The sequence below is a fragment of the Pogona vitticeps genome, chromosome 11 (genome assembly GCF_051106095.1).
Source record: "Pogona vitticeps strain Pit_001003342236 chromosome 11, PviZW2.1, whole genome shotgun sequence".
Classification (NCBI taxonomy): domain Eukaryota; kingdom Metazoa; phylum Chordata; class Lepidosauria; order Squamata; family Agamidae; genus Pogona; species Pogona vitticeps.
The window spans coordinates 25080958-25107102 of NC_135793.1; the positions used below are offsets into that span (position 1 = coordinate 25080958).

Here is a 26145-nt window from a genome sequence, read left to right on the forward strand (position 1 = left end):
TTCATTTGGATGTATCTCTGGAGAAGCAGTGGGAGTGAGGGCATGTCTCTGTAACTTGGGAAAGGCCAAGTGCTCCAGTTCTGAATAGGCTCCACTAAGGTGGAAGGGGAAATGTAAAGCATTTACATTTTTATTACAGCAAGGACCAGTGTGTGTAGAAAACATTGGCAGTTAGCTGTGCAGCTAGATTGCAAGGGACAGACAAACACACAATGTTTTGAGATTACTGTAATTTTTGTAAATTTGTAGCATTTGAGGATTTATTTATATTTTCCTCCCATATGTTTATCAACAGATATGTTTGAAGGGCAGAGTACACATATTTAAGTTCCTCAGCATTCAGGCGTGCCTCAGAATGGATAAAAAGCCAGATTCTTTGGATCTACCCTCCCTGGGCAAAAGGATTCCTTCCCAGCCACTCACAGACAGGTAAAGTTGCCTTTACTTTTCAGAACTATGTAAAAGGAGTGCTTGTCAAGTTCTGAAATTCTACCATGGGTTCTGTTTAGGAGCACAGGAAGTGGGATTCGAAGCCACTTAGGCCCTTGGTTGGTCTTGTCCAGTTCTGCTAACCCCCATGGGCAGCTGTGGCTCTCTGGTGTTTTGGGCCGTGTTCCCTAGTGGTCTCCAGCCCTGTTTAACTTGTGAAATCTGGCAAGATTGAGTGTGGTGTTGTTGCTTCATTGTGGTAATTACGGCGCTGTTAAATGATGGTTATTTCAGTCTTACAATGGCTTTCCCCCAGCTGCTATTCTTTCAGATTTCATGCAGCTCTGTGCAAGATCTGCTTGCATTGAGTCATTTCCGTTAATAATTCAAGCATAATGGCAATTGCACATTCTGTTAGACTGTGTGTGGTGAAGAACCATTTATAGTTGCCGTACATCAAACCTTTTAAACTTTTCTGTCCCCTTCCTGTCCACAGCAGTCCCCTGTGTGTGCAGCAAAAAGTCAGCATAGTTCATAGGAATGGGGAAAAGCTTGTTTGATCCTCAGGTGTCAGTGAGAGGAGATCTGGCTACCTTTTCCAGTTTAATTTAATGACTTTGTCATGAGGCCCAGTTGGTCAAGACTCTGTTTGGTTTAAATCATGATTTATTGGAACAAACCTAGATTGGAATCGAAATGTCCAGTCTTTTGTACTTCTTGCATCTGGATGGGAAGAGGAGGACTTGTGGCTGTATGTAGAGTTGAATTAGTGGCCCTTTATTAAAAACAAATCATTTGTTAAATAATGAATTGAATTGTGTTTATGGACTGGATAACCGTGTCTGGATAATAAAGAATTCGGGTTTTATATAAGTTCATATGTAAGTTAAAGAAAGATACATATTCAGGGCAGCGGTAGTTTGCCAAAGAAATTCGCCGTAGTATATTGTAAGGCAAGTGGAATGCAGGTAGAGCAAACTGACAAGAACAGAGAAAATCTTCTCACCACTGATATGAAAACAAAGAACAGAAAGCGTTCATCGTGTATAAATTTTAGTCTCCCTGCTTCGTGGGCTCTGTGACAACTTTCAGGTTAGGGCCGGAATCCTTTTGCATTTCCCCATGTGTGGAAGGGCAGTCCGGTAAACAGTTTCACTGATTTTCTGTCTGTATTTGATGGTGAGACCTGGGCACAGCTTGGTGCATGATTGGCAACCAAAAAGGTAGCTAGTGCCACATGCGCCCCCTTGCCCTTCCCCAGTGGCATCTTGTAATATTAAAATCCTGTTGCGTAGCATCGAAAGCTGCAACTGGCCCGGGTCTGTTAAATGAGTGGAACTCACGGAGGAGTTGACTCCCCAAGTCCCCATTGATTTCATGGGCCTACTTTAGTTGCCACTTACTGTGGTAAGTCATGGGATCTCGGATACACTTTGTTTATAGAGCAGGTGCTCCTTTGCTTTCTCTCTTCATCCATACCTGTCCGTCTAGATGAGGATGAGAAAAATTAAATTTGTATACTCTGCCATCTAGTGGCACACCACAACTCTGAGCAGTTTCCAACATAATATAACACATACAAATAAGCATCTACCCCCACCCAACCCACAGAAATATAGCAACAATCCCTATCAAACCTGAGATGGTGATGACAAAGTCAGGGGGGAAAATCAACATATAACCTAAAATCAGCAGTTATGATATCTTGAAATGCTTCTCTAAAAAGGAGGTTTTTTTAATGCTTTCTGAATATTGGGAGGAAAAGGGCCTGGCGCATCTCCACTGAGAGATGGTGAACATGTGTGCTAAGCCATGTTGCTGAGAATAATGCTGGTGACTCCTTGCCTACAAGCTTGTGAGTCTGTCTTTTTTTTTGGCTGTGAAGGAGTAGAGTCTGCCAGAGAATCATACTGTGCTAAAAGCGTGATGAACCTGTGAAACCAAAGGAGTGGCTTTCTATTAGGCTTTCTTTCGGGCAGAACACTCACACTCACTGTTTGAAGATGTCCTTGAGTCAGGGTCGGCAGGCAGCACATTCCCTTCTACCTCAGTCTTCTGTCTTCACCCAGCAGCACAAAACAGGACTTCCCTTTCAGTAGTAAAATCTCTACACTCATCCATCTTGCTGTGTTTGGAGGATTGCTCTTTATCATTTTAAAAAAAACACCCAATACCTGCCTCAGGGCATTTGTCCCAATAAGGTTCTTCTTCATTACAGTATGGAAGATTTCTATCCCAATAAAAACCACGGCCCAGACTCTGGCATTGGTAGCGATAACGGGGATAAAAGATTATCCACAACAGAAGTAAGTCTGCCCTTTTTTCATTTGCTCAGCAGAAAGTGGTGGAAGAGGCAGTTGGCTTTTTGTTTCTTTTTGCTTTTTTGTTTGTTTTGTACATGTTTTGCTTTATGTTGCCTCAGAAAGTTTGACCACAGTACATGTTCCACTTCCTTCTGTCAAATATAAGTTTAAAATTGCTCCGAGGTACAATAAGATGGCTTACATGCTTTGTTACTTTGTCCTTAATACCAGCATTCTGAAGCTTGACTTTTACCACTTTGTTTAATAAACAGGCCTCTTACAGTCAACCCTCGACTTACAAACTTAATCTGTTCTGGAAGGAAGTTTGTAAGTCGAAAAGTTTGTAACTCGAATCAGCCCATAGGAATTCATTGAAAACCAGTAATCTGTTCCAGCTGTTTTTGGTTCTTAGGTCGAGGGGTGGTTTGTAACTCGAATCATTAGTTCCCATAGGAACTAATGCAAAGCCAGTTAATCCGTTCCTACCACTAGGGCAGAATTTTTTCTCTTTTTTTTCCTTTTAACCTAAGATGACTTAGGTTTTAAAAAAAGGAAAGAAAAGAGGGAGGGAAGGAGGGAACAGACACCTTTTCAACAGAACACCTTGAAAAGCACCTTTTCAGGCAAGACAAGCACCTTTTGGGGAAAGAGGCAGCAGCAAAGGAGGGAGGGAACACCTTTTAAACAAAGCACCTTTCAAGACCCATCAGAAAATAGAAACACAACCCCCTCCACAGCATGGCACAGAAACCAGCAACCATTCCACAGCACAAAAAGACTCTGGACCCACATTTTAAGCACAGGCACAGACATTTTAAAACAATGCAAGACCCCCCACCTAGCCCTACACCCCCCCACCAAGCTGCAAAAAACCCTGTACAGTACAAGTAAAGTAAAAACATACAGTGTACTCACCCAGAACAGGCAGTCTCTGTGCTTAAAAAAAGAATGTCAAAAATCCAAAAATAAAAAAAGCCAAAAATTAAAAATACAATCCGTACAGCACTGTACCAGGCAATACCAGGCAGTCTGAAGACTCCAAATCCACTCACAAAATGCTGGGAAGCAGATAGGCACCCTCTTCACTGACCAGTGATTAACTGAAAGTTCAAATTTTGCGTTTTCCCCGCCTCCCACACGGTTTTTTTGGTTCGTAACTCGAATCTAAGTTCGCAAGTCGAGTCCATATTTTCCTATGAGAGGAAATGTTCATAACTAGGGCCATTCGTAAGTTGAGGGTTGACTATATTAGGTACCTTGAGATGAAATACATCTCTTACAAACTCAAGGCGGTAAAACAAATCACTCTAAAGTGTCCATGTGTGAACGTTGAGCAAACAGAACTAGTACATGTGGTGGCGTGTGATGCTTTTGGCATTAACACTTGGAAGAGAGTCTGAATTTCTCTGTTGGATGAGCCATAGAGTCTAAAGGGTATGGGAACTGACCTATAGAGTATGCGTAAGCCTGTCATCCAGAGCCATACCCTTCCCTCTGCTCTCTGCTGGTGAGGATTGGGAGGATTGTTTTCTGATGCAAGGTTTAGCAGAACAACAAGTAGAATATGCAGGTTATACTCTTAACTGCTTTTTTCAGCCATCTGATGATGACACAATCAGCCTTCACTCTCAGGTATCGGAATCTACAAGGGAGCAGACGCTCAGAAACGACAATCAGTTACTAGGAAACAAACCTGAACTTCATAAAGGTGAATCCTAACCTCTGCCAGGCTAGAATATGGAGTTTCTCTTTGTGACAAAACTGGGAATTCTCATTCAGTGGTTTATAGTGAGGAAGTACGACAAACCATAGTTTATCCCAGTATACTACAGTTTAAAATAGAAACTGACTGTTTGTCAGGCATAAGGCCAAGTAGTGGTTAGTTTAAAAAGAGAAGTGTCTCAGATTCAGGTCTATAGACCAAACCTGACACTATAAAAAGTGGTTTTTACAGTGCCAGGGTTGGTCTATAGACCTGAAAATGGGTGGGCGACTTTGGCAAGCCCAGATACTAAACCTTTGTCACTCAAGGCTCACTAGAAGGCCTGTGTGTCCAGAAAACAACAACAATAAATTAAAACGAACCAGTGCCTGGACTGCGACCATTTAGTTTATTTTTTAAGTTGGTGGTTGCTTGAGGGACCCACAAGTCTGATTTGGGCAAAAAATGCTGCATGCAAAAAAAAAAAGCTATATAAATATATTGATCGTGGGGTGTGTGGCTTTCAGGTGGCATGGGAGATTTGTCCACCCCTGTCCTGAGCTGTGGTTCAGGGTTGTCGGACTGGTACTGGAAGCACAATAGTGTCCTTGTGTTAATCACAGTCTTGGCCTCATTTGAACATCATTATGTAATGAACAAGATGGCAGCTTGGTTTGGCTTGGCTGCTGTTTGTCTTTACAGAGGAGTCCTGTGTTGCCACGATCCTTTTGGGAAGTGGGGTGGTTTGTTTATGTTGAGGGGAAGGGGAATGTGTAAAATATGCATACTCTTTCCTACATGGAGCCTCAGGGGATGGGTGTGTTTATAAGAAGGATGAGGAAGGTGTGGGCCTCCAGAGGTTGCTGTCCAGCAAGCTCCTTCAGAGCTAGCATGGCTGAGAGTTAGAAAGGTCCTCTCATCATTTGGAGGCTCACACATTCCCCATAGTCAGCCAATTTTCTTAATTTAAACTTTAAATCTTCTCTATCTGACCCCGTTCCTACTGTCTTCGCTCTTAATCAATAGACCCAGAGGTGTGTGATTACCTTGATCCCAGTTCCGAGGATGTGGCTTCCTGTGACCAAGGAGATATGCAAACTGGGCCATCAATCTCTTATAATAAGGTGGCAACATTTTAAAAGTATATTGTTAGCAAATCTAGTATTCTTCCAATGGTAAAGTTCACTAATGTGGACCCTTTCACTCCTTTTCTTTTCCTCCTCCCCATATACTCTTAATCGGTAAGGAACGAGGGAAGCTGACCGAGAAGTCTCAGAAGACGGAACCACATGAAGACCAGACGGATGAAAAGAGGTGGGTCTCTTGGCTTGACTTCCGAGGGATTCTACGATGGGAGATGGGAGAGAGAGAGGGCATCTCTTTTATTCCTTTCCAACAGTTGTGTTGTTTGGCATGCTTGCATGACTAATAAAGAACATAAATATTGGTGTAAAATTTTAGGGTTCAGAAAGAACAAGTACTGGCAGAGGAAGATGATGAATTAAAAGAAGTAACCGACCTGCGGAAAATAGCTGCCCAGCTACTGCAGCAGGAACAGAAGAACAGGTATGTAGTTCATAAATTACATCCATCAGTGATTCTCCATATGTGTTTCACTTGCGTTTTATGTAGAAACAGTATTTTAAATTTGTGTGGTAAATAGTATGTGTGCACTGGAATTTATGGACAAAATCAGTTAGGCATTTGAGATTTGGAATCTGCGAACTCTAACATTTAGGTATAATTTATCCACTTTAAAATGGGTAGATTAAGCAGTGATTTTTTGCATTCAAATTAAAATAAGAACAACACATTTTCAACTGATTGTGACTGTCTTCCTTTATTTAGAGTTAGCTACTGAGTGAGAATAAATGACCTATTTTTAAATATAATTTATATATACATTAGAATTTGAAAAGTTGCTGCATAAGACGTGTAAACATTTCCAGCGTGCTTTTTAAAAGTCTGATTGTGGAAAATCCTCCAGTTCTTGCCCGCTGCCCCCAGAAAACTCCGCAGTGCACAGTTCGACCTGTTGAGCATTTTGCTTTTTTAACTCAGTTTAAAACTATCCTCTATCCTTTCTGCTTACTGTACTAATGGACTTTCCCTATCCTTTCCTGTCCCTTTCTACTGCTTCCTTCCCCCACCTTTGGGTTTTGGTGTACATGACATATGAATTCAGACGGAGGCCATTAAGCTATAGAACTTCATTCAGTGAAAAGCTTTTCCAGAGGACCAGGGTTGCAGGACGCGCATCCAGGTATTCAGTGTTTCCAGTGCATGATTGTCACATGGTGGCAGCAGTGTGACACACACTGACATTGTTTCCGGCAACCGTCTTGCTATGCTGGCAAAGAAGTATTTGAGAGGAGGGGATTAGAGTACATTTTATCCAAACTGAGGGCAGGCATGTAGTGGGGAAAGGTGTTGAATTGTGACAAGGAAGGAAACACGAATAGTGCAAACTCACCCAGCCTTTGATTTTGATTTTTCTTTAAGGTACTATATGCCGAAAAAGGAAAAAAAGTTTTCTGAGACTCAAGTTTCATTTATTGTCTTTGCCCTGAAAAGATTAACATGGCTTATCTTCCTGAAAATTACATGCCGACCTTCATCAGGGTTGACTTTAGGACTAGTTATAACTAATCTATGAGAACTGTGTGGAGATAGACAAACAAACAGTGAAAAAAGGAAGAAAATCTAACGTGGACCAAAAAATAATATTCCTGAGGAAGGCCGTAAATTCAGGCCGAAATGCGTTGGGCATTTATAGATAGAAATGAGGTATTATATTTTCTTGCATCCTGAGGCTTGGGTCTCTCTTTCACACCTGGCTTCTTTTGGCTTCCAGGTCAAATCCCAGTTTACACAATAAGGGAGGATGCTTTTCAGCTCCTGCCCAGAGTGATGGCAAATAGTGGCTGCTGCCTGTTTTTTCCCTTGACCTTTTCTCTCAAGTTTCCTGTTCAAAACCTCACTTCCTCACTGTTCCTGTCCCATCTGTTCTCTGCTGTCTTCTTTGCTAGCCCTCTGACTAGACTTAATGTTTTATAGTGATTCTCACGTGCCTGCCTCTTTTGGTCCCTTAACCTCTGATCAATGGTTAAAAGCGCTAGGAAATTACCCAAAAAGCCAAGTGGTGTTCTTTGCAAAGGGAGGAGAGCAGCGATCCGATTTCCCCAGCTTTCTTCCCCAGCTGAGTGAGCCTGGAGGCTGTGCTGGCTGGGTGTTTTTGGGAGTTCAGGCCCTGCCCACCTGGAGGCTTTGATGCTGGGGAAGGCGGACAGAGTGAGAAAGCAAGAGTGAGGCGGAGAAGGCTGGGGAATATTTGCCCAAGTTGTCAGTAAACAAACAAAGCACAAACACAAACAAGAAGCTAGTTGAATCTGAGCCATTTCAGAATGTTGTGTTTTTTTTCCGGGCTTCGAATTACATGCTTTGGTCTTTTGATTTTAGGCTTTTGAATCATTCCACCTCGGCAAGCACGAGAAACCGAACCAAACAGGCTGTGGACTCTGAAAAAAGGTATGGATGGTGTTTGCTTTTGTTTCAGAATAGTCTGGACGAGACCTTAATGCCTTAGGTTGGGTGAGAAGGATGAAGGTGGTTTGGAAGAACACCGTTCTTTCTCAAAAGCTGCCCCTTAACCTTTCGGGAGCATAAACCGATTCCAAAACTGTGGAGACACAGTTGTACTTTTAGGAATGGGCCTCTGAAATGTGTATTAAAATACCCCGAGCTGTAGATAACATAATAAGTGATGACAGCACTCTTCTTCTTGGCCAGTTTTATCTGAATCTTCTCTGAGGCAGTACTTTAAACTGGTAAGCCTTGTTCTGCCTCCCAGTACTTGAGACAACAATTTATCTTGGCATTAAGTTTTCAGAGGCCTTGAACAAAGCTGATTATTCATTAAAGTTTGCAGTAATGTGTTCTGCTGAAGATGCGTTTCCAGGGTTTCAGCTGACTAAAAGACATGTAATTGTGTTTAAACCATTTTTTTTGCTTTGAGAATACACTTCCTGAATTCTTTAACAGAGGCTATGATTAATTATCACTTAGTATACTAGCATTTCTTTGGTGTGAGCTGGCACTGGGCGAGCCCTTTGCCTTGTTTCCTGCTGTCCTTGTTTGCATTTTGAAGTTGCCCACCTTGGTTTTGAATGCCACTTGTGACGGGAAGATCCCCAATGTAATTAACACGTGTTTTGCATTTAGCCTTTCAGCCGATGAAGCACACTCTCCATCGTCGCCGTATAGCTGGCAGGTAAGGCACAGAGAGACCAGCGTTGGCCTAGTGAGAGGCTTGCCATACCCAGCGAAGGAGGCTGCAGCTCCGTGCCTTTCTCTGCCTGTGGCTGCTGCCCCAAAAGCTCTCCCTTTGCTTTGGCGGGTGGTTCTCTGCTACCCAGCCTTGGAGGGAGAGGCATGTGACCTCATGGCTGGAAACAGCAGTCAGTGCTTCCACACCCTTAACCCTGCACTCCATGGCCGAAGAAGGAAAATGCAGGCAGAGCAGCACAACAGTAGGCTAGAATCAGAGCCTGCTTTAAAAAAAGAGAAAAGAATACCTAACAATTTATCTGTGCCACCTGCCTTTTTTGGCTTGGAAGGCACATCTTGAAGCCAGCTTGAAAGAGAAAAGAAGGCAGCCCTTGGTTGAAAGAGGTTCTTCTGCTGGGCTGCGCATGTCTTCCTTCTCTAGCAGTGGTGTGTGGAAGGATGTGGAGGCAGTGCTGCTGCCTCTGGCGTGTGCATAGGGGTGTGTGTGTTTGTAAGTTTGCTTTCCTCTCTAGGGTGATGGCAACACTGATGGAGGGGACCCTTTGCTCCCCACCTGATGTGGTGTGAGAGCTTGGGCTGTCTCTGAGCACCCCAGCCCTGCTTTTTCGGTTTTTAACTGGTTTGCATGCCTCTCTTGACAGGCTGATTGTATACATAGTCAAACGTCTTATTGGTAGTCTGGGGCAACAGACAGGATCCTGTTCAGTCCCAGGTAGAATAATACCGATTAAATGAATGAATGGGACATGTTAGGTCAACACATGTGCACGCTGCACAGACAGATTGAGGCTACTCTAGCTGGGACAAAGAGTTGGGTTTCAAAGCCTTAATGAATTGCCTCTACACTGACAAAGCAGCAGCTCCCCGATTCTAAACGAAACCCACATTTTTGACTGGAAGTGCATAAAGCTCATCATAGTTCAGATTTGTAGGTTTCGTGAGCCCTAAATGCGGACTGTAATGCAGGGGAATAACAAAGGCTAAACTGCAGTGAACACGCGGGGTGTGCCTGGCTGGGCTTGCTCAAGTGACCTCTTTCCCACTTCAGTCGCTGGAGTATCAGAAGGACCATCCAGACGAGCAGCACTGGCCAGATGTGCAGCCCGTTATCTGGCAGAATGAGGAGAGGAGGCGAAGCAAGCAGATCAGAAGAGAATATTTCAAGGTATGTTCTGATGATAGACACTGAATCACTCTGAAGATGGTGGTGGTGGTCATGGTTTTATAAAGGCACATTCTCTTAGTATAGGATTGGTCTTGCTCTTCAGATGTGAGTGGGAAAGTTACAGTAAAGTGAAAGATAGCTTATTTCGTTACAGTTACACTGATTATTTATACTCTGCATACCTTGAAGTTACATTGATGCCTGTAGTGCTCTGAAATACTGCACTAGAACGTGTACCTGACTCTGTTTGTATGTTAACTTGGTACCTGTGAAGGCTGCTTTTGTTGTGAGCACCAGGAACTAATTATTCAGTTTCACCAAAATACCTCAGCAGTTTCCCAAGTGTGGTGCGCCTCTTAAGGCAGATGATCCCTGTCTGCAGGCTTGGAGTCAGGTAGAGATGAGGAGGGAGGGGGGAGGAGAGCAAACAGGAGTTTGCTCCTTCCCTGGCCAGCCTGTGAGGTTTGCACTTTGCTGCCTGAGAGGCAGACTGGTGCTTCTGATCTGTGTCGGCCTTGGGGGGACAAGGCCAGGGTGGGCTACCCTGTGTTTCTCCAGCCCTCGCGCAGCAGCCTCCAGGCCTTGCATGCATGCTTGCAAGGAAGAATTATCTCTGTGTTCCAAGTCTCGGATTGTTATCAGAGATCCTGAATCCATTAAGTAGCAATTCCCTTGCAGGGACGTAAAGCCATTCAGTGATCAAATTATTCTTCCAGTCTTTGTCATCTCGCTTAGTTAAGGTGATCTAAAAAGGCTGCAGTGTTCATACCTTATTTTCCTAAATTTCCTATGTACGTGCACCTCAGAATGCAAAACCTGCTACTCTGGAAATAGGTATAGTGTTAATTCAGTGACATTTTCCCATTTTATCTGAGCAGATGGTACAAGAATAGTCTTAACAGGCTGATTTTTAACAGCAGTGGCTGATGCCAGATCCTGTTTTTTAAAAATGAAAGATGGGAGCAGTACTGAAGCAGCAAATAGTTCAAGCTGAAATAAGCCTGCTGAGTAAAAAAGCAGGAGCAAGAGGGGGGGTTGAAGGGAATGGGGTTTCTGAGAATCAAGAGAACTGAACACTGAAACATAAATTCCAGATTGCAGTAAAAGCACCCTTATAACACGAGCTCCGTGTGCTAGGCATCTGGCTCAGAAGCCAAATTCCCCACTGTGCTTACAGGGAGAAAAAGCAACCTGTGTAACCGTAAGGCAGCTGCACAGTCCAAGGGTATACACACACATACCCTCAGAAGAAGGGACTTTTGAGTACTCTACCTAGAATATCTTAAAAAGGGTTGCCATATGTTGGAATCAGCAGAATGCAGCAGTTATATTATACAATAAGGAATGATAAGCCGAGAAAAGAATGCCAGAATGTGTTTATTTCAATTAAAATAATGATTTTCTCAGTACTAACCAGACAGTGTTTCTGGTAAGGTCCAAAGCAGTTTCTGGGATTCTGCTTCGTATAAAAGAAATGCTGCTTCTGAAAGTTTAAAGCAAAAATTGTTTGCTTTTCAGTACAAGTCTTCTCGGAAGAGTTCAAGCGGAAATGAAAATGATGAGGTAGGGAAGCCAATACTTTAAAACTGTTATCCATTTAACTGACCGTTTGAACTAAGCCTCGATAGCAATCCTGCTATAGACTTGCACCCTACCGTTTCTGAGCCACAGGGATGCTGTCGAGGCTGCTTGTCACTGCTGTACAGTCGGCCTTTGTCTTTGGTTTCTGTGGCGTCTGCTGGTGTTCAGCCTCTGAGAGGTTGGGGCCCGGCTGTTTGGAACGGCACCTTAAGAGAAGCAAACACAGACATCTTTCAGTTGAGGAATTTTTGGCCAGTTCATGGACGGAGACGCGCGCGCACACACACACACGCACGCACACACACGCACACGCACACGCACACACGGCACCACTTAAGGTCTATATTGCAGATTGAGTGAACTAGAGGTTAACCAGCACTGCCGGTCTATTTCCTGCCCCACTTGCTCATGGCGAGTCTGTCAGGGCCAGTCTCTGGAGCAGTTGGGAACCCTGGAGTGGTTTGGGAATGAGTGGTTCCACTGTAGTCAGGAATTGGGGATCCCTCTCCGACCTGCTCCCTTTTAAATGCAGATTTCTAACTTGGCCGAGGAACTCTGAATCTTTTCCAGAGGCATTCTGGGATGGTAGTATGACATGGGGAACTAGACCTTCACTGCACTGGCAGCCTCTGGCCTCAAAACTGAGACCTGGTGTGATAACAGTAGTTGAAGATGAATGGACCAGGACTCGGGAGCCTCTCATTCAAAGACCTTTGTAGCCTTGAGGCATCCTGGAGAGATGCCCATATCCTCTCAGGCTAACCTACCTCACAAGCTTATCGTCAGGACAAAGTGGAGAGGAGGACAGCTCAGTAGGCAGCCTTAAGCTCTTTGGAGGTGAGATAGAGCTGAAATGTAAATATATAAAGGAAATGTCTATTTTTAAATGGTTTAAAAATGGTAGGGAGTCAAGACATAGCCTACTTCAGAATTGCTGCAGCTCCCAGAAAAACATCTAGTTCTTAATCATGTTAGCATTGCCCCCGTTCCCTAAGGCTAAAATATATCCTGGATATCTCAGTTTTAATTGGGTCGGAAAGATTAGAAGAGAAAACTGGCACTTAAAAAAGGTTTTTGAATCAAAAGTGAAGTTCTGTATTTGATCCTTTAAAGGCAGCAGTAGCTGTCTAGGCGTTGGCCACAGTCCAGCACTCAAGTAACCAGAGCATACTTGGAGCCTCTGTTGTTACCTTAATGTATATTACCTTCTTTGCCTGACCGGCTGAATCCTGTCCACCCTTGCAGATGGTTTTGCTGGGTTTCATGTGTACTGACAAATTGGCGTTGAAAGTATTTAAGCAGCAAAGTGTTCTGCTTTTGCTAAAATATCTCCCCCCCCCCCCCCAAAGAGAGAAGCTGAGGCAGCAAAAACAGCACAGGTTCTTGTGACACCTTGAAGACTAACATGTCCTTCTTGGAATAAGCTTCCCGGGGCTGAAGATGCGATCTGCGGTCCAAATTTATGCCAAAAAGCAAACCCTTGTTGGTGTTTAAGGTGTCACAGGACTCTTCACTGTCTTCACTAGATCAAGAGGCGTGTGCTTTCTAGACCATTCCCTGTTCCGTTTGTTGAACCCGGGCATCTTCTGGTGTACCTTATGTCTCCATCCTTTTAGTCCTGTGGCTGTGGCTGTGCATAAGACAACAATACATGTGTGTGCATGCTGATTCATACTCTCATGCCAGATTTTCATTTAAAACCGTGCTTTCATCTTATAATTTCTTTTTCTTTTTTGGTTTCTTTTTAGCAAGACAGTGATCATGCTAATGTGTCTCCACAGTCTCCTGTGTCATCCGAGGTACAAGGAACTCTGTGTGCGCGTGGGTGTGCTTGTTTGTGCCTGTATTTCTAGCCATTGACGTGGCTGCGTGGACCTCATCTGAGACATGTCATCTGTTGAATGTGAAACTGGAGAAGGCTGCACAGCTGTAGTTCTTCTGAAAAATGCCCGTGCATATATTGCACATTTGTTACGGTGTATGCCAGAAGAAGCCAGAAAAATAGGTCCAGGCTGCTACCAATTTAAGAAGGTCACTTAATTACTAAGAAGTGTGGTAAAACAGATTTTTGAAGAAAAATATTTAAGGCGATGCCTGCTTCCACTTTCCCAAGAAGCAATGTTGTTCCCTTGGCACACAGTCTCCCTGGGCGAAAACTCAAATACTCCATTCCTGGCGATTCCTTTCAGGTGGAAGGTATGCTTCTCAGGAAGTCTTTCTTCTGTCCAGGCGCCTGTTCCCCTCTTGGGACTCACCCAAGTAGGCAAGCTTGGAGGGAGAAAGGGTCCCGAGGTTGCCTGTTCATACCTAGAAGGCAGACATAGGTTTGCAGGTCTTTCTCTCACACCTCTCCAGATACTAGAGGCCAGAGTCCTACTGCTTGTTTCTGCCAGTGTAAGTACAGTGGTGCAGTTCACATTGCGGAATTCCTGCTATTTGATTAGTTGTTGCTCATATTCCCTGTTGCACGCCAGTTGTGTGATGACTCCGCATGTGGCAGAAATACAAGTGGCAGCTGAGAGCAGTTTCCCTTTATTGTCAGGAAGTTGGCACTCGTCACAAGCAAAGAAGCCTCTGCACATTTGCAGCTGTCCTATGTGATGATCTAACATTTCCCCTTTTCTCTCCCTCCCTCAGGATTATGAGAGGATGGATGGCAATTCTCATGGCCCTTTTGGACTTAAACCCAGATCAGGTGAGACATTATTCCATGGTCCAGACTTTCTCAGCTTGGAGACAATAGAGGAATAGGAAGTAGTAGAGGTGGAGTTTTGGTTACAAAGGGAAATGGTTTCTTGATGAAAGAGGAATGAGCCTCTGCTAGCTGATCATATGGGTTGAAATTCTCAAAAAGCTCAAAAACAGTGGTTCCCAACCCTTGGGCTACCCAGGTGTTCTTGGACTGCAGTTCCCAGAAACACTGACAGTGGGTGGCAAAGGCTTCTGGGAACTGCAGTCTGAGAGCACCTGGGTTGCTCTAAGAGACTATTAATTTTCAAAACATCTGTAAGCGAAGGATCGGAGAGGCAGGTGATTGCCACTTGCTCTGCCGAGACTTAATGCAGACATGTTGGTTTAGTAAAGAATATGCAGAGTTTGGAAAATGCTTTGAAGTTACCCACAATAGTATCACAGAAATTAAAACGGCTAATTAAGGCATTCCAAAGGGCTCTCTGACAGTGAATAGATGAGAGGTGGGTGTTTTAAACTGTAGGTCACAGGGAGCTGTTCCAGATGTGTGCATTCATAAGATGAAAAGGCCTGAGGATGGTTATATGCACCTTTGAGCACCCGTTTCTTATGCTTGACGGGAGGAGAGGGAGGGCTCATAACTTAGTTCTGGAGTGTGTCTCTCATTGTCTTCAGCATTTCCAGTGGAAAAGTAGTCTTGCATAAGATTTATCACAAGATGAGATACTTGCCCTTTTGCGTTGGCAGAAGTGATCCTTGTGAGCTGAGCCGTCGTCCTTTTTTCAAAAGACCCTTCAAACGTTCCCTCTTCAATTCACAGCTTTTGGTCGTTCTCGTCAAGATTATAGCACTGCAGACCCTGGATTCACCATGAGAAGGAAAATGGAGCACTTGAGGGAAGAGAGAGAGCAGATAAAGCTGCTGCGCAATGTAATTTTCTTCTGTCTAAAATGGATTCAGGAGGGCAAGGAAACTTCCTCTTTTTTTTTTGCAAAGTAATATTTGTGTCGTGTTCCCTGTTCAAATATGTCTAGTTAATTTATATTGTGAAGATTTGTGGCCCCATTGACACTGGTAGTCTTTCCACCAATGCAGATGGCAAATATTCCATGCATTGTAGTGGCAATCCGTTTGTCAGCTAGTGGCCCTCCTTCTGCTGAGAACCCTCTTGATATTTATCTGGGGCAGAATCAAATTGCCAACACGTTTGCTCGCTGCAGGAGCTATAGATGAAGGCTGATCGGCTTGGTAGAACCTGCAAAATCTTGTAGCCCAGTTCTGGAACAACCATCAAATGGGTTCTGCCAGAGCTTAATATGCTGCTTGGGGCCACATCATAGCTCAGTAAGGTAGCCTTATAGAAATTGGGGGGGGGGGGGAGAGAGAAAAGTTACACATACAAAAATATGAAATGGTTCCCCTTTTAAACTACAGTTACCATGAACATTATCTTGCTTGTATGCTTTCTCTTTGAACCTAATAGAACCTGGAGTCACGGCTGAAGGTCAGCCTGCCTGATGACATTGGGGCGGCCTTAATGGATGGGGTGGTCCTGTGTCATTTGGCCAATCACATAAGACCGCGATCTGTTGCCAGTATTCACGTCCCATCACCAGCTGTGGTGAGTAGGCGGCCTCTTGGCAAGGCAGATCCGTTGCGTTCCTTGACACAGGGCATTACATTAAGTCTCATCCCATTATGGAAATCAAGAGGGCAACCCTTTTTCACTGACAGTTTCAAGCTGTGCTTCTCCTGTCGACAGAGACCTCCTACTGTTGTGAAAATTATATCATAAATTTCAAGGTTGTTTTTTTTTGGGGGGGGGGGTGGTTAAACTTGAGTAATAACAGCCAGCCTCTGTATCTCTTTGACAGCCTAAACTCAGTATGGCCAAATGCCGAAGAAATGTGGAAAACTTCCTCGATGCTTGTAAAAAACTGGGTGTCCCGCAGGTAAGCTGCTAAAATATCTTTCTAACCATAGTGGCCAGTAAGGCTAGCATAGTCTTGCAGAACCCGATAAGTAATGGAAGGCCTCTTCAGTTTTGGCATGAAGGAGCACGAGAGGCCATTTTCAGAGGAAGAGAGTGCGCTCTAAGCTGCTATTGCCACCCTGCTCCCTGCCATGGGAATTAGTGAAGGGTCAAAGGAAGGAAAATTGTCGTTATCACTCATGTCAGCCCAGTGTCATCAGAAGGGCTGCAATTTTCCCCAGCGTTTCTTCAGAGCATGGTAATGCCGAGGGGCTCCTGTTTGCAGAAAACGGCCCAGTTGTGTTCAATGGGTTGCTTGTACAATTATGTTGGAAACCACTCCCGAGTGCCCTTGAGCCCTCGAGGGGGCGGTCTGTAAGTCAAATCAACAGCCACGGCGGCAGCAGCAGCATGTGGTTAAGGTAAACTGCAGCAGCTCGTGGGTAGTTGCTTGTCCCCCAGGCCCACCCTCTTGCACTCCCACTCAGGGGGAGCAGGGGAGGGTTGTAACTGTGAGGATGGGGATGCTCGTTGCCCCGAAAGACTAAAAATCCTTTCCTTTCCCAGGAAAAACTTTGCCTGCCCCACCATATTTTGGAAGAGAGGGGCCTTGTCAAAGTTGGACTTACCGTGCAGGCTCTTCTTGAGATACCTTCCTCGAAAGCCTCGCAGCTTTCCTGCCTGTGACAGAACTCTCTCTGACGGCCCAGGCGTGCGGGCCCTCTCGACCGATCCCAGCCAGTCCAGCTCTCTCCCAAGAACACCCCAAGCCATCAGACGTGGTCACAGGCCAGATATTTCAGACTGAGCCTTAACTGTGGACATTAACGTCATGTAACAGATTGTCCTGCTTGCTTATTTAACTCAGAGCCATAAGAGATTTTGAGAACATCAGTCTCTCTTCCCAGGTCGTATGCCTTCTCAGTTCTCCCATTAATCTTTCATGATGTCGTCTTTTATTTTCCAAAAAACAAAAACCACTTTTTTCCCCCTGCACTGTACTGTGTTCAGCTTTCTCCTAAGTTTGCAGCACACGTTTTATAAGGAGAGACGAAGAGGTCACTTTAGTGATGCCGGGAGGGCAGAGGATCCCTTATGAGGGGTCCGTTCCGTGACGGCAATGCAGACGTCTTGAAAACCATGCCTCCTTCTCTCTCTCTCTCTCTCTTTCATGCACAGTACAGCTTTAGGATGTGTGCAGTGAGACACACTCAAAATGTCGTCTGTAAAGGTCTTAAGTTAGATTTCCCCGAAAGCTAAATTCGTATCATTTTATGTACGTTTGGAAAGAAAAAGAAACACTACAACATTGTGGCAAAATCTGGATGATTGATCATGTAGCTAACTTTTTCCCACTTTCCCCAAGTTTGTACACTTAATTTCTTGCACTTCTTAACTCCTGTGCCATCTCCATATTATAGCTGAGTATGTGGTGACAACGGCAGAATAGTATACAGTATAAGGACAAGCCGTGTGGGTTTTTTCAGTATTCTAGGTTGGTGCCAAAATATTTTTTTTTCAGTTGTACTGTAGATTGTTTACATGTGAAGTGCCTGTGTAATGGACAACTCTTTTACTAGTCTTAAACATTTTTGCAATTCCTTTATGACTCAATAGATACAAATGCATATTTTTAAATATTAGGGTTTTTTTGTAAGGTTGGTAATATGTGAAGTTTAAAAGACTAACATCTTGTGTGTTGGATGTTCTTCAGTTTGCACAGTTTGAATTTATTAGGTTTGATTTTTAGGAAAAAAACACAATGTAAATATGCTTTTATTTATCATATTTAATTTGATACCTAATCACTTTTTAAAGTGTGGTTGGACAACAGATGTCTCTTTTTTTAAAAAAAAATATTTTCTTTGTCTGGAAGAACAGTGATGTATAGAGTGAATTTAAGTGAGAGTCATAACAGAAGCTTATGAGTTAAGGATGTTGGAGTAAAACTGCCAAAAAAATAAATAAATCTCAGGTTTATAATTGTGACTGTCAGGATTTTACATCTTGCTCCTGACTTCACTTTCCTGTTTTTATTATTATTATTATTATTATTATTATTATTATTATTATTATTATTATTATTATTATTATTATTATTAGCCATAGAGTAGTGAAACCGAGGCTAAAGTAGTCCTGTTTTGCCATATTTACAGTGTCATTGGCTAAGTTCGCACATCGAAAGCATTGAGCTGTTTCCTCTGCACTGCAGTTTCAGGGATCCTCGGCTGCAACTCATGGGGTGCCAGGAGGGAGTTTGTTGCTCCCTGCCATGCCTTACCAGCCCGGCCTCCTTTCCCTAAATGCTGGGTGCAAATCAGGATGTGGGAGGGTTAACACAGCCTCCCGAGCACTGCCACCCTGTCCGGCCCCATGGGGAAGGCAAAGAAGGCCTTTCTCTGTGATGCGCAACCTCCCCAGCCCCCCCCCCCCCCCGGGAACCCCAGCAGCTGGTGCGGCAAGCCCACAGTGACACCGAACTGTGATTGCGGGTCCACTTGGGATTGGCCATGATTTCTTCAGTTCCACTGCATGCTGACTCTTGGGACCCTTGGGGACCGGTCAAGTCAGCCGGCTGCTTCTTTGCTCTTCCTTGTGGTGAGGATTGTAGGAAGAAGGCCGATGACCTCGCCCTTTGAGCTCACTTTCATTTCCTCCACTGCCTGTTTCTTTGCATTAAGCCAAATTCTCCCTCCTTTCCCAGATGACAAAGGAACTCCTTTGGACCTGCTGTTGCCTAGAGAGCTTTTGACTGCTGTAACACACTATTGCCATTTGATTATGTTTGCAGGGCGGGGTGACTAGTATACTTTAGGGTGGTAGGGGACTTCTGAACAGGTTTGTTTGCCACGAATATGCAGAGTTGAACATTGAATATACTGTGTTTTTTGTGGGGTTTTTTTCATGTTTCGGGTTGATTTTGTGTTGTGGGTCCTTGTCTTTCACCAAAGGAAAAACACACTAAATTGTACGAAGTGGAGCATGGTTTTAGGTGAGGTCAGTGTTCCTAAACTTCATTTCCCTTTGTTGCAACAAAGGATCGTTATTTTTGTCTAGATTTCTGCCTGTCTTTGCAAGAAGACCTGTTGACTTCCTGTGTGCCCTTGGAAAGTTGCAGAAATCACTTCAGCTCTGTTTGCAACAAGTGTGTGCCAAGGCACCTGGTGCCTGTTGAGCTAAGTGCCAAGATGAAGAGATCCTGTTAGGTCCTTCTGTTGAGTGATCTTACAAAGAACACAAACATGGGTTGTTAAAGACCTTTGGTTAATCCTTAGAGACTTTAAAGAGCTGAAAAGAATTGTTACTTGCTAGGGGCAGCCTTCTCCAGTCCTGTGGCCTGCAGAGATTGGCACTACATCTCCCAGCACTCTTGATCCTTGGCCCTGCTCCTAGGCTAATGGGAGTTGAAGTCTGGAAGATCTGTAGGGTGTCAGCTTGGCAAAGGGTACATCACAGCCTTCTCACCCCTAATACTTCTCTTCCTGCTAAACGCCGTGCCATGCCATCTTTTTTGGGTTTTCTTCATCCCAAATGGTTTGATTGGCTTTGCATTGTGGGTGTGGGTGTATAGGAGAGGGATTCTTTTTCAAGAAACATTCTCTCTCTCTCTCGTTTTCAGTGCAGTCTTAAATATTGCCATTAAACTAAGTTAGGATTGTGTAGAGGAATCTGCAAAGGAGGGGGTTGATGGGTTGCTTTGCTGCATTTTTCTCCATCTCCTCTGGTGCAGTGCAAACAGCACATCCATAAGCACACAGCACAACGTATTTGGACAAAACTTCTTCCATTTTCTAACGTCTTTGGTATTGTATAGGAAAGCAGGAGCGCCATGTGGCCGTGTGTCCTGTAAATGTCTTGTGTCCTAATTCATTCTGCATTAAAATGCAACTACTATGTTTTGTTAACTTAAAAGTGTATGAAAATAATCTCCTTTTTTATGGTGAGACCTGTTTATTGTTCCTTTATTTGGAATGTTCTTTTTTAAAATGTCTAAGTGTTTATCATATTTTCTTCCTTTTAAATGAAGTGGAAGGACATCCCGTGTTTTAAAAATTAGTCGTATGTGGAAGGCTGTGGAACTGAAGAACCCACCTCTTTTGGGAAAGGGGAAAGGGTATCAGCTGTGTAATTTGAAGGTTGTTTATAAATTTCTTCGTGTGTGTGTTTGTTTTTAAAAGAGTCATCTAGCACTAAGCAGTTCTTAGATCAATCTACTTTTCTGTTTGCAGAACACAGATTTGATCATTCTCCTAGTAGTGATTTTAAACAGCCAGTTTTCCTCTACACATATATGGGTCCAGGAACTCGTTTGTGCAGAGAGTATCTACCTCGTATGTACGAGATTCTTCAGAGGTTCAGGCATTGCTTATTTGTGGTGGAAGATGCTTTTCCACCAGACTGACAGCCATAAAGGGTTGGCAAGGGGCAACGTGAACTGCATCCTAAGTCCAGTTCATACAAAGACATTTGCTGTGTGTAACGCATTCCAGGCATCGTTGTGTTCTGTTTCTTTGAAACCTGTTGGCAGTGAAGTAAGAATTACATTACAGAAGAAGAGTTCTGCCATTTACTGAGCGCTGCACGCTTTGGAAAAGGATAGGGAGGCTGGATGGCAATGTGGTGGAGGGGAGAAGGCACAGACTCTTGTGTGATCTGTAGAAGCAAGACAAAGCAAGTGTGGTTGGTTGGTTGCGTGGTGGTTTGTAACTGACCCCGGCCAGGATCCTGAGGGATTTCATGGCATATGGAAGAGTAGCGGTACTTAGCAGTTCCCTCCTTTTGCAGGCTAGGCTGCCTGTTGGGCGGTCAGTTACATGGCCGAGCAGGTAGCACACACACCTGCCATTGTCTTCTGCACCCTTAGACTCTCGTCAGCTTTTTGCCCATATACCTTGGACAGTATTCAGTTATTTTCTCTCTTTTGGAACGAATTCAAAACCTGTAGCCAAATTAACACAACCGCTTTCATATAATTGTGTGCAAAGCAGGATACAACTTCAGCAGTTCAGAAAATAACCAGACCGTGGGCAACCAGGGACTTGACATTTTAGTGTGTGTGTGTATGTGTGTATGTATATGTATGTGTACATATAATGCCATATCTATTTGACACTGCATTTTACTTCACTCTACTATTTCCTGTTCTGTAAACTGCTCCCTTCCCACCTTCTTGTATTATATGACTCTTTAATCCTTTTTTCAGGACTCCTTTTTTGCTGGAGCTTCCAACAAATGTGTGTTTATTGAGAACAGTCTTGCTGTTTAGTTTTCTTCTGTACATAGTTTTCTATTGAAATCTGCATGAAAGAGACCTTCATGTCCAAAACCAATGTACATAATTCTATGTATAAAATGCAGTCTCTTTCCTAATTCTTGTGTGGACTAATTCCAGTTGTAACGTTCTGGCGCCGCTGCTTAGGGCCAGTTGACTAACAGCGAGTCTTCTCTTTCTTTCTTTTTTTAAAGTAACGTTGTACATCCCGCAGAAGCAAAATCTGACACAGTATGTAAACTACATGTTTTATATAACATTCTCCTCTCAGCTTCCCATGGTTGCTATTCCTCTGGAAGTGAAATGGGACCATGCGAATCAAAAGAGTGTTTCCAGCATATTTGACAACTTTCAAGGTATGTGAAAGATGATTTTAAATGGCAGCCAACGATTTCATCTCCAGTAAATCGTATGTGCTGGGAAATCGTCTTCCGGGTTTACACCCTCCTCTTGTTTCTGTCCAAGAGAAAAAAACCCATGTTCCCCATTTCCAATGGTCATGTCCTGAAGGTCCCTAGAGGAGAGGTACCTGGCGTGACTTGCCTCCTCGGAGCAGTGGTTTTGTTAAAGCCATCTTGAAAGCTTTGTGGCCTGGTTGATTCAGCCAAGAAAGCTGTACCTGGCCCCATCACATCTCGAGCTCGTCAAAAAGGACTAATGAATTACACTCTCCCCGCATGGCGCTCTTAAAAGTGGAGTTCCAGCCAAGACCAAGCTTCTCTTTGACATTTTATCCATCTTGCTCTATTGATTGTTCTGTTTACAGGAGGCAGGACAGAAGGTTAAAGAAATGAAACGCCTTTTGCCAGGATGTTTTTCTGTCAGGGCAGTAACACAGCCATAGACCAACCATCCGCCTTCTTTCATCTTACCTCCAAGTAGTTTCCTCTGGTTTAACAGAAATGGAAAATATTTATGCCCCGCCTTTCTTCTCAAAAAGGACCCTAGGCACTTTAGAACAAGCAATATAAAAACCAAAAGAGGGTAAGACAACATAAAAAGCCCACCGTTGGGTGGCGAGCCATTGTGTGAAAGCCTGTCTGAAAAGCAAGCCTTTGCCTGTCTGTGGATGGATCACGAAGGGGGGGGGCAGGCCAGCCTTCTGTGGGAGGAGGGATTTCCACAGCCCTGTGGGGGGGGGGACGAGCAGCACCAGAGAAGGCCTTTTCTCATGTTCTCACGAAATGCAGCTTTATGGGTGGCGGATGGAGACACCAAAAAACTAGCGGGCTGATAAAGGGGGAAGCAGTCTTCCAGGTAGCTGGTGGTTTACCAGCCACACTTCAAATTGGGTCTAGAAACAGTCCGGCAGCCAGGGAAGCTACTGTGAATGCACACACAAGATTTTCTTGCACGTGCGCAGACAGCCTTCAGATGTTCCAGAGAATGACGGCTTTGGACTTGCATTCTCCTCCTCTGCTCCTGACCACTGCCGGGACTTGGCCATTCAGCTGTGTGATGAAGCCAGGAATATACCTACCCTGTGCGTCCAGGAGGAATCAAACCCTATCCATGACAATGTGAAACGGTATCCTCCGATCTGCCTTGTGAATGACCAGGAGAATATCTTCTGTCTTGTCCTATAGGTCAGATAGAAAGGAGGGCAGAACAGGACCGTGAAGGTTGTCGTAGGCCAACAGCTACTATTTTGACCGCAGCTATTAGTATGTTCATTTAATGTCTAGCCTGGCTCCCCAGTGGGGAGTTACGTTTGATGAGTATAGCTTTTTCCTGCCCGCCTCACCTGTGATATAAGGAGATGGGCCAGACTGAGAGGTGATGGATGGTCCACACTTACCCAGATGTTCTCAGAGAGGGGGAGGTGGATCCAAGCCAAGCTGTGGCAGGTAAGCCAGTCCCCTCCTAGGTTGAAGCACGAGACAGGGGGTAGCGGAGTGTCCAGGCTGCTGGGAAATTGAGTTTGAAGCAGATACTTTCCATGTGGGGTCATCTAGCAATCTGAGGGTTTGACTTTCACCAGCGCCTGCCAGCATGGCTGGTAGTGAGGGGTTGATGGGAGCCATAAGCCAGAGCTTCAGTTTATTCCACGTCAGAGAAAGGTGGCTCAGCTGAATGTAAATGAACTTGGCTACTATATATTGCTGAATTGTGTATAGCGGGAATGCTGATCTGGTGCCATCCATATGTTTAGAGGGTCCCATCCACCCTTCCCAACATGGGAAGACTATCCAGAATATCAAGGAAGGCAGCGGGCTAGTGACAGCTGTCTGCATCCTGCCTCATTCATGCCTGTTATGAGTGTCTGTGCCTGCTGAATTTCAGGACCTACTGTATCCAGTTCCTAGCCATTCCCAGCAAAGCAAAGGCATCATCCATTCATTGCATGATCCTCAACTGCCAGCAGGCTGACATTGCTTGGCTCTCGTTCTCTCCCCCCCCCCCCCCCCCGCTCTTTCAAATAACAGCAATCTCTGGGAAGGATAAATTGAGCACGACAGGCTGTGACCCAGCGAGGAGCGATGGGCTTAAGCAGGATCTTAAAAGCCCCGTTCTGTTCTTTAATGTTTCACGGAACAAAGACCATAGCACCCAGACCATGGCCCCTCCCTTTGTGGGACAAAGAAAAGGAAGAGCTAAAAACAGCCTGTCTTTTGTCCCTGGGCTGTTTCACCACATTCTCCAAGGGTCGATTCTTTGGAGCTGCTGTTCCTTCCACTCCACAGCAGGACTCTGAGGAGGCAGGGAAGCAAGGTGGCTCCAGTCGACAGGTCAAGTGGAAGCAAGTAGGCAGAGATCGCCAGAGCTGGAAACGGGCTGGTTCTTTTGGAGTTGCCAGCTAGGCCTTGGGCGCTGCTTTCTCCGCATGTTAATTTGTTCTTTCTTGGCTGTGCATCAGCCACGGTGGAAGCCTCTTGAACAATTTGCATCTGCTTTCAACCAACACAGGTATCCATAGTCGGTCACGTCTGTTGAGCCAGCAGGAGGGCAAAATTTGATGGTGTGTTTTTTAATGTGAGAAGTTGATCCAAGTGGATTTTAGAATATTGCGTTGCTCACACATCTACGCATGTGTTGAATGCACACATAGCCATTTGCTCACACAGGTACTATGTGTGTGTCCACCTTGAGCCCCTGGTGAGGTCTTACAACACCACATAGCCAACAGCTTGTGTCAAAGGCGCCCTTCAAAGAGGCCCATGACCAGCAGCTCCCTGCAGCAAAGTTACAGCCTCTGAGAGGTCTGTGCCAGAATCAATATTAACTCGCTTGCCTCTTATGAGCCACAGTCCTGTTCCGAAGGGCAGCGCTTACGTTAGACCTGGCAATGAAATGATTGTTCAGATCATCTGTAGAGAAAACAGTAATCCACTCAGACGTGAGGACAACGCTAAGAACCTTTTGGAAACAATCCTAATCAGGAACAATGAAGACACCCTCTCAGTTTGACATGGGAGTGTTCTGTATTCTGGACCATGGCCCTTTTGGATCTGTTCCTCAAGGAAAGTATCAGAAGAGGAGGCCCACTGGAGGTCCTGCACATGTAGGTGTATCCCACTCATTTGTGCCCCCTGTGTGCTTCAGTAACAATGTGAAATACATTCCTTGTTCTTGACACTTCCGGCTGTTCCAGCATGACTAGAAGCAAAGAACTTTCAAGCTGTGTGTGTGATTTTCTTTTTTTTACCGAAAGCATGGCAAGGGCTCGTTCCTCCCTGCAAGTTGTGCATTTCTTTGCAGTGTGCAGACAACACCCACAAAACCTCTCTTCGCAAAAAAAGAGTGCCCTTTCCCTTACTTAAAGGCTCCTTGTTAATAAAAGATGCAAATAACCCATCCATGGCTTCTAATCCCTTGACATCCATCCAAACAACAGCAGCCACCATAGTTCTGAGCAGCAGCCAGTTTGAGCACTCTGTATGCTTTCCCTTCCCAAAGCTCCTGCTCTCAGTAATACCCAGTAATTTGGACAAAAAGCACTCACACTGTTGCAGAGAGGAGGGGGAAATTGCATTGTCTCATCCTAGGGCACGATGAGACAAATGAGGACTTGAATCCCTTTGCCTGAGTGATATCTACGGACTCTGTTTCCTTTGGAGAAAAGATGCAGAAAATATCAAGTCTTTACAGCAACCCGTTAATTTTTCATAATGTGCAGAAACAAACATGCTAGATTCACAACATCAACAACTTGATCCCTGGAAATACTAAACATACCATCTCTCAAGAATAAATGGTTGCTTTCCAGTTCTGTGCTTTTTTCTCTCTCTCTCTCCTCCCTGCCAGGATGAACCTCTTGTCGCCTGGCCCCAGCACAACCTGTAAGGGATGCAGCTGTCCATCAGCATTGGGCAGCACCTCTTCAATTTTCTGGGAAACCTGCCGTTCTCCAAACAGTTTAGTTTATCCGAGGTATAACTGAGCTTCATACAGTCAAGCAATGAATCGTTAATGTTTTTGGTAAAGTTACCAACTTGCTTCCAGGAAGACGTTCACTGTAGGCATTGTCTAGAGAACAAGTTAGGTAATGCCAGAAAGTCAAGCTCAAGCAGAGGCTGGGAAATCAACAAATCAAGGTCAAGGCTTCCCAGACTGTGCCAATGCTAGAGAGGGTAATGCCAAACGAAGATCAACAATCCAAGAAGCGTAAGACAGAACAAGAACAGTCCGAGTTGTTCGTAACAAAAAATCAACAACAATCCAGCAGGTAAAGAACTCCAGCCGTAGAGTCAAGGTCAAGGAAGTGCAGGAGATGAGACCAGGAGGTAAGAGTCAAAAAGTACA

General features: G+C 44.5%; 1 protein-coding gene across 4 annotated transcripts in view; it reads left to right on the plus strand.

Annotated features, from left to right (window-relative positions):
- LRCH2 (leucine rich repeats and calponin homology domain containing 2) overlaps nt 1-21500 on the plus strand; it is a 39485-nt gene extending 17985 nt beyond the window's left edge. The window contains exons 6-22 of one of the 4 annotated variants that reach the window (XM_072981309.2): nt 296-429; nt 2648-2735; nt 4329-4440; nt 5461-5558; nt 5681-5748; nt 5896-6000; nt 6620-6697; nt 7894-7962; nt 8656-8704; nt 9770-9886; nt 11405-11449; nt 13216-13266; nt 14105-14162; nt 14979-15088; nt 15642-15779; nt 16033-16110; nt 16698-21500. In XM_072981309.2, coding sequence (XP_072837410.2) covers nt 296-429; nt 2648-2735; nt 4329-4440; nt 5461-5558; nt 5681-5748; nt 5896-6000; nt 6620-6697; nt 7894-7962; nt 8656-8704; nt 9770-9886; nt 11405-11449; nt 13216-13266; nt 14105-14162; nt 14979-15088; nt 15642-15779; nt 16033-16110; nt 16698-16817 — 1518 coding nt within the window. In that variant the 3' untranslated portion in view covers nt 16818-21500. The remainder of the gene's footprint in view (nt 1-295; nt 430-2647; nt 2736-4328; nt 4441-5460; nt 5559-5680; nt 5749-5895; nt 6001-6619; nt 6698-7893; nt 7963-8655; nt 8705-9769; nt 9887-11404; nt 11450-13215; nt 13267-14104; nt 14163-14978; nt 15089-15641; nt 15780-16032; nt 16111-16697) is intronic. The other 3 variants (XM_072981310.2, XM_020795838.3, XM_072981312.2) reach the window with 3 other exon arrangements.
- Nucleotides 21501-26145: the final 4645 nt, after the last annotated feature.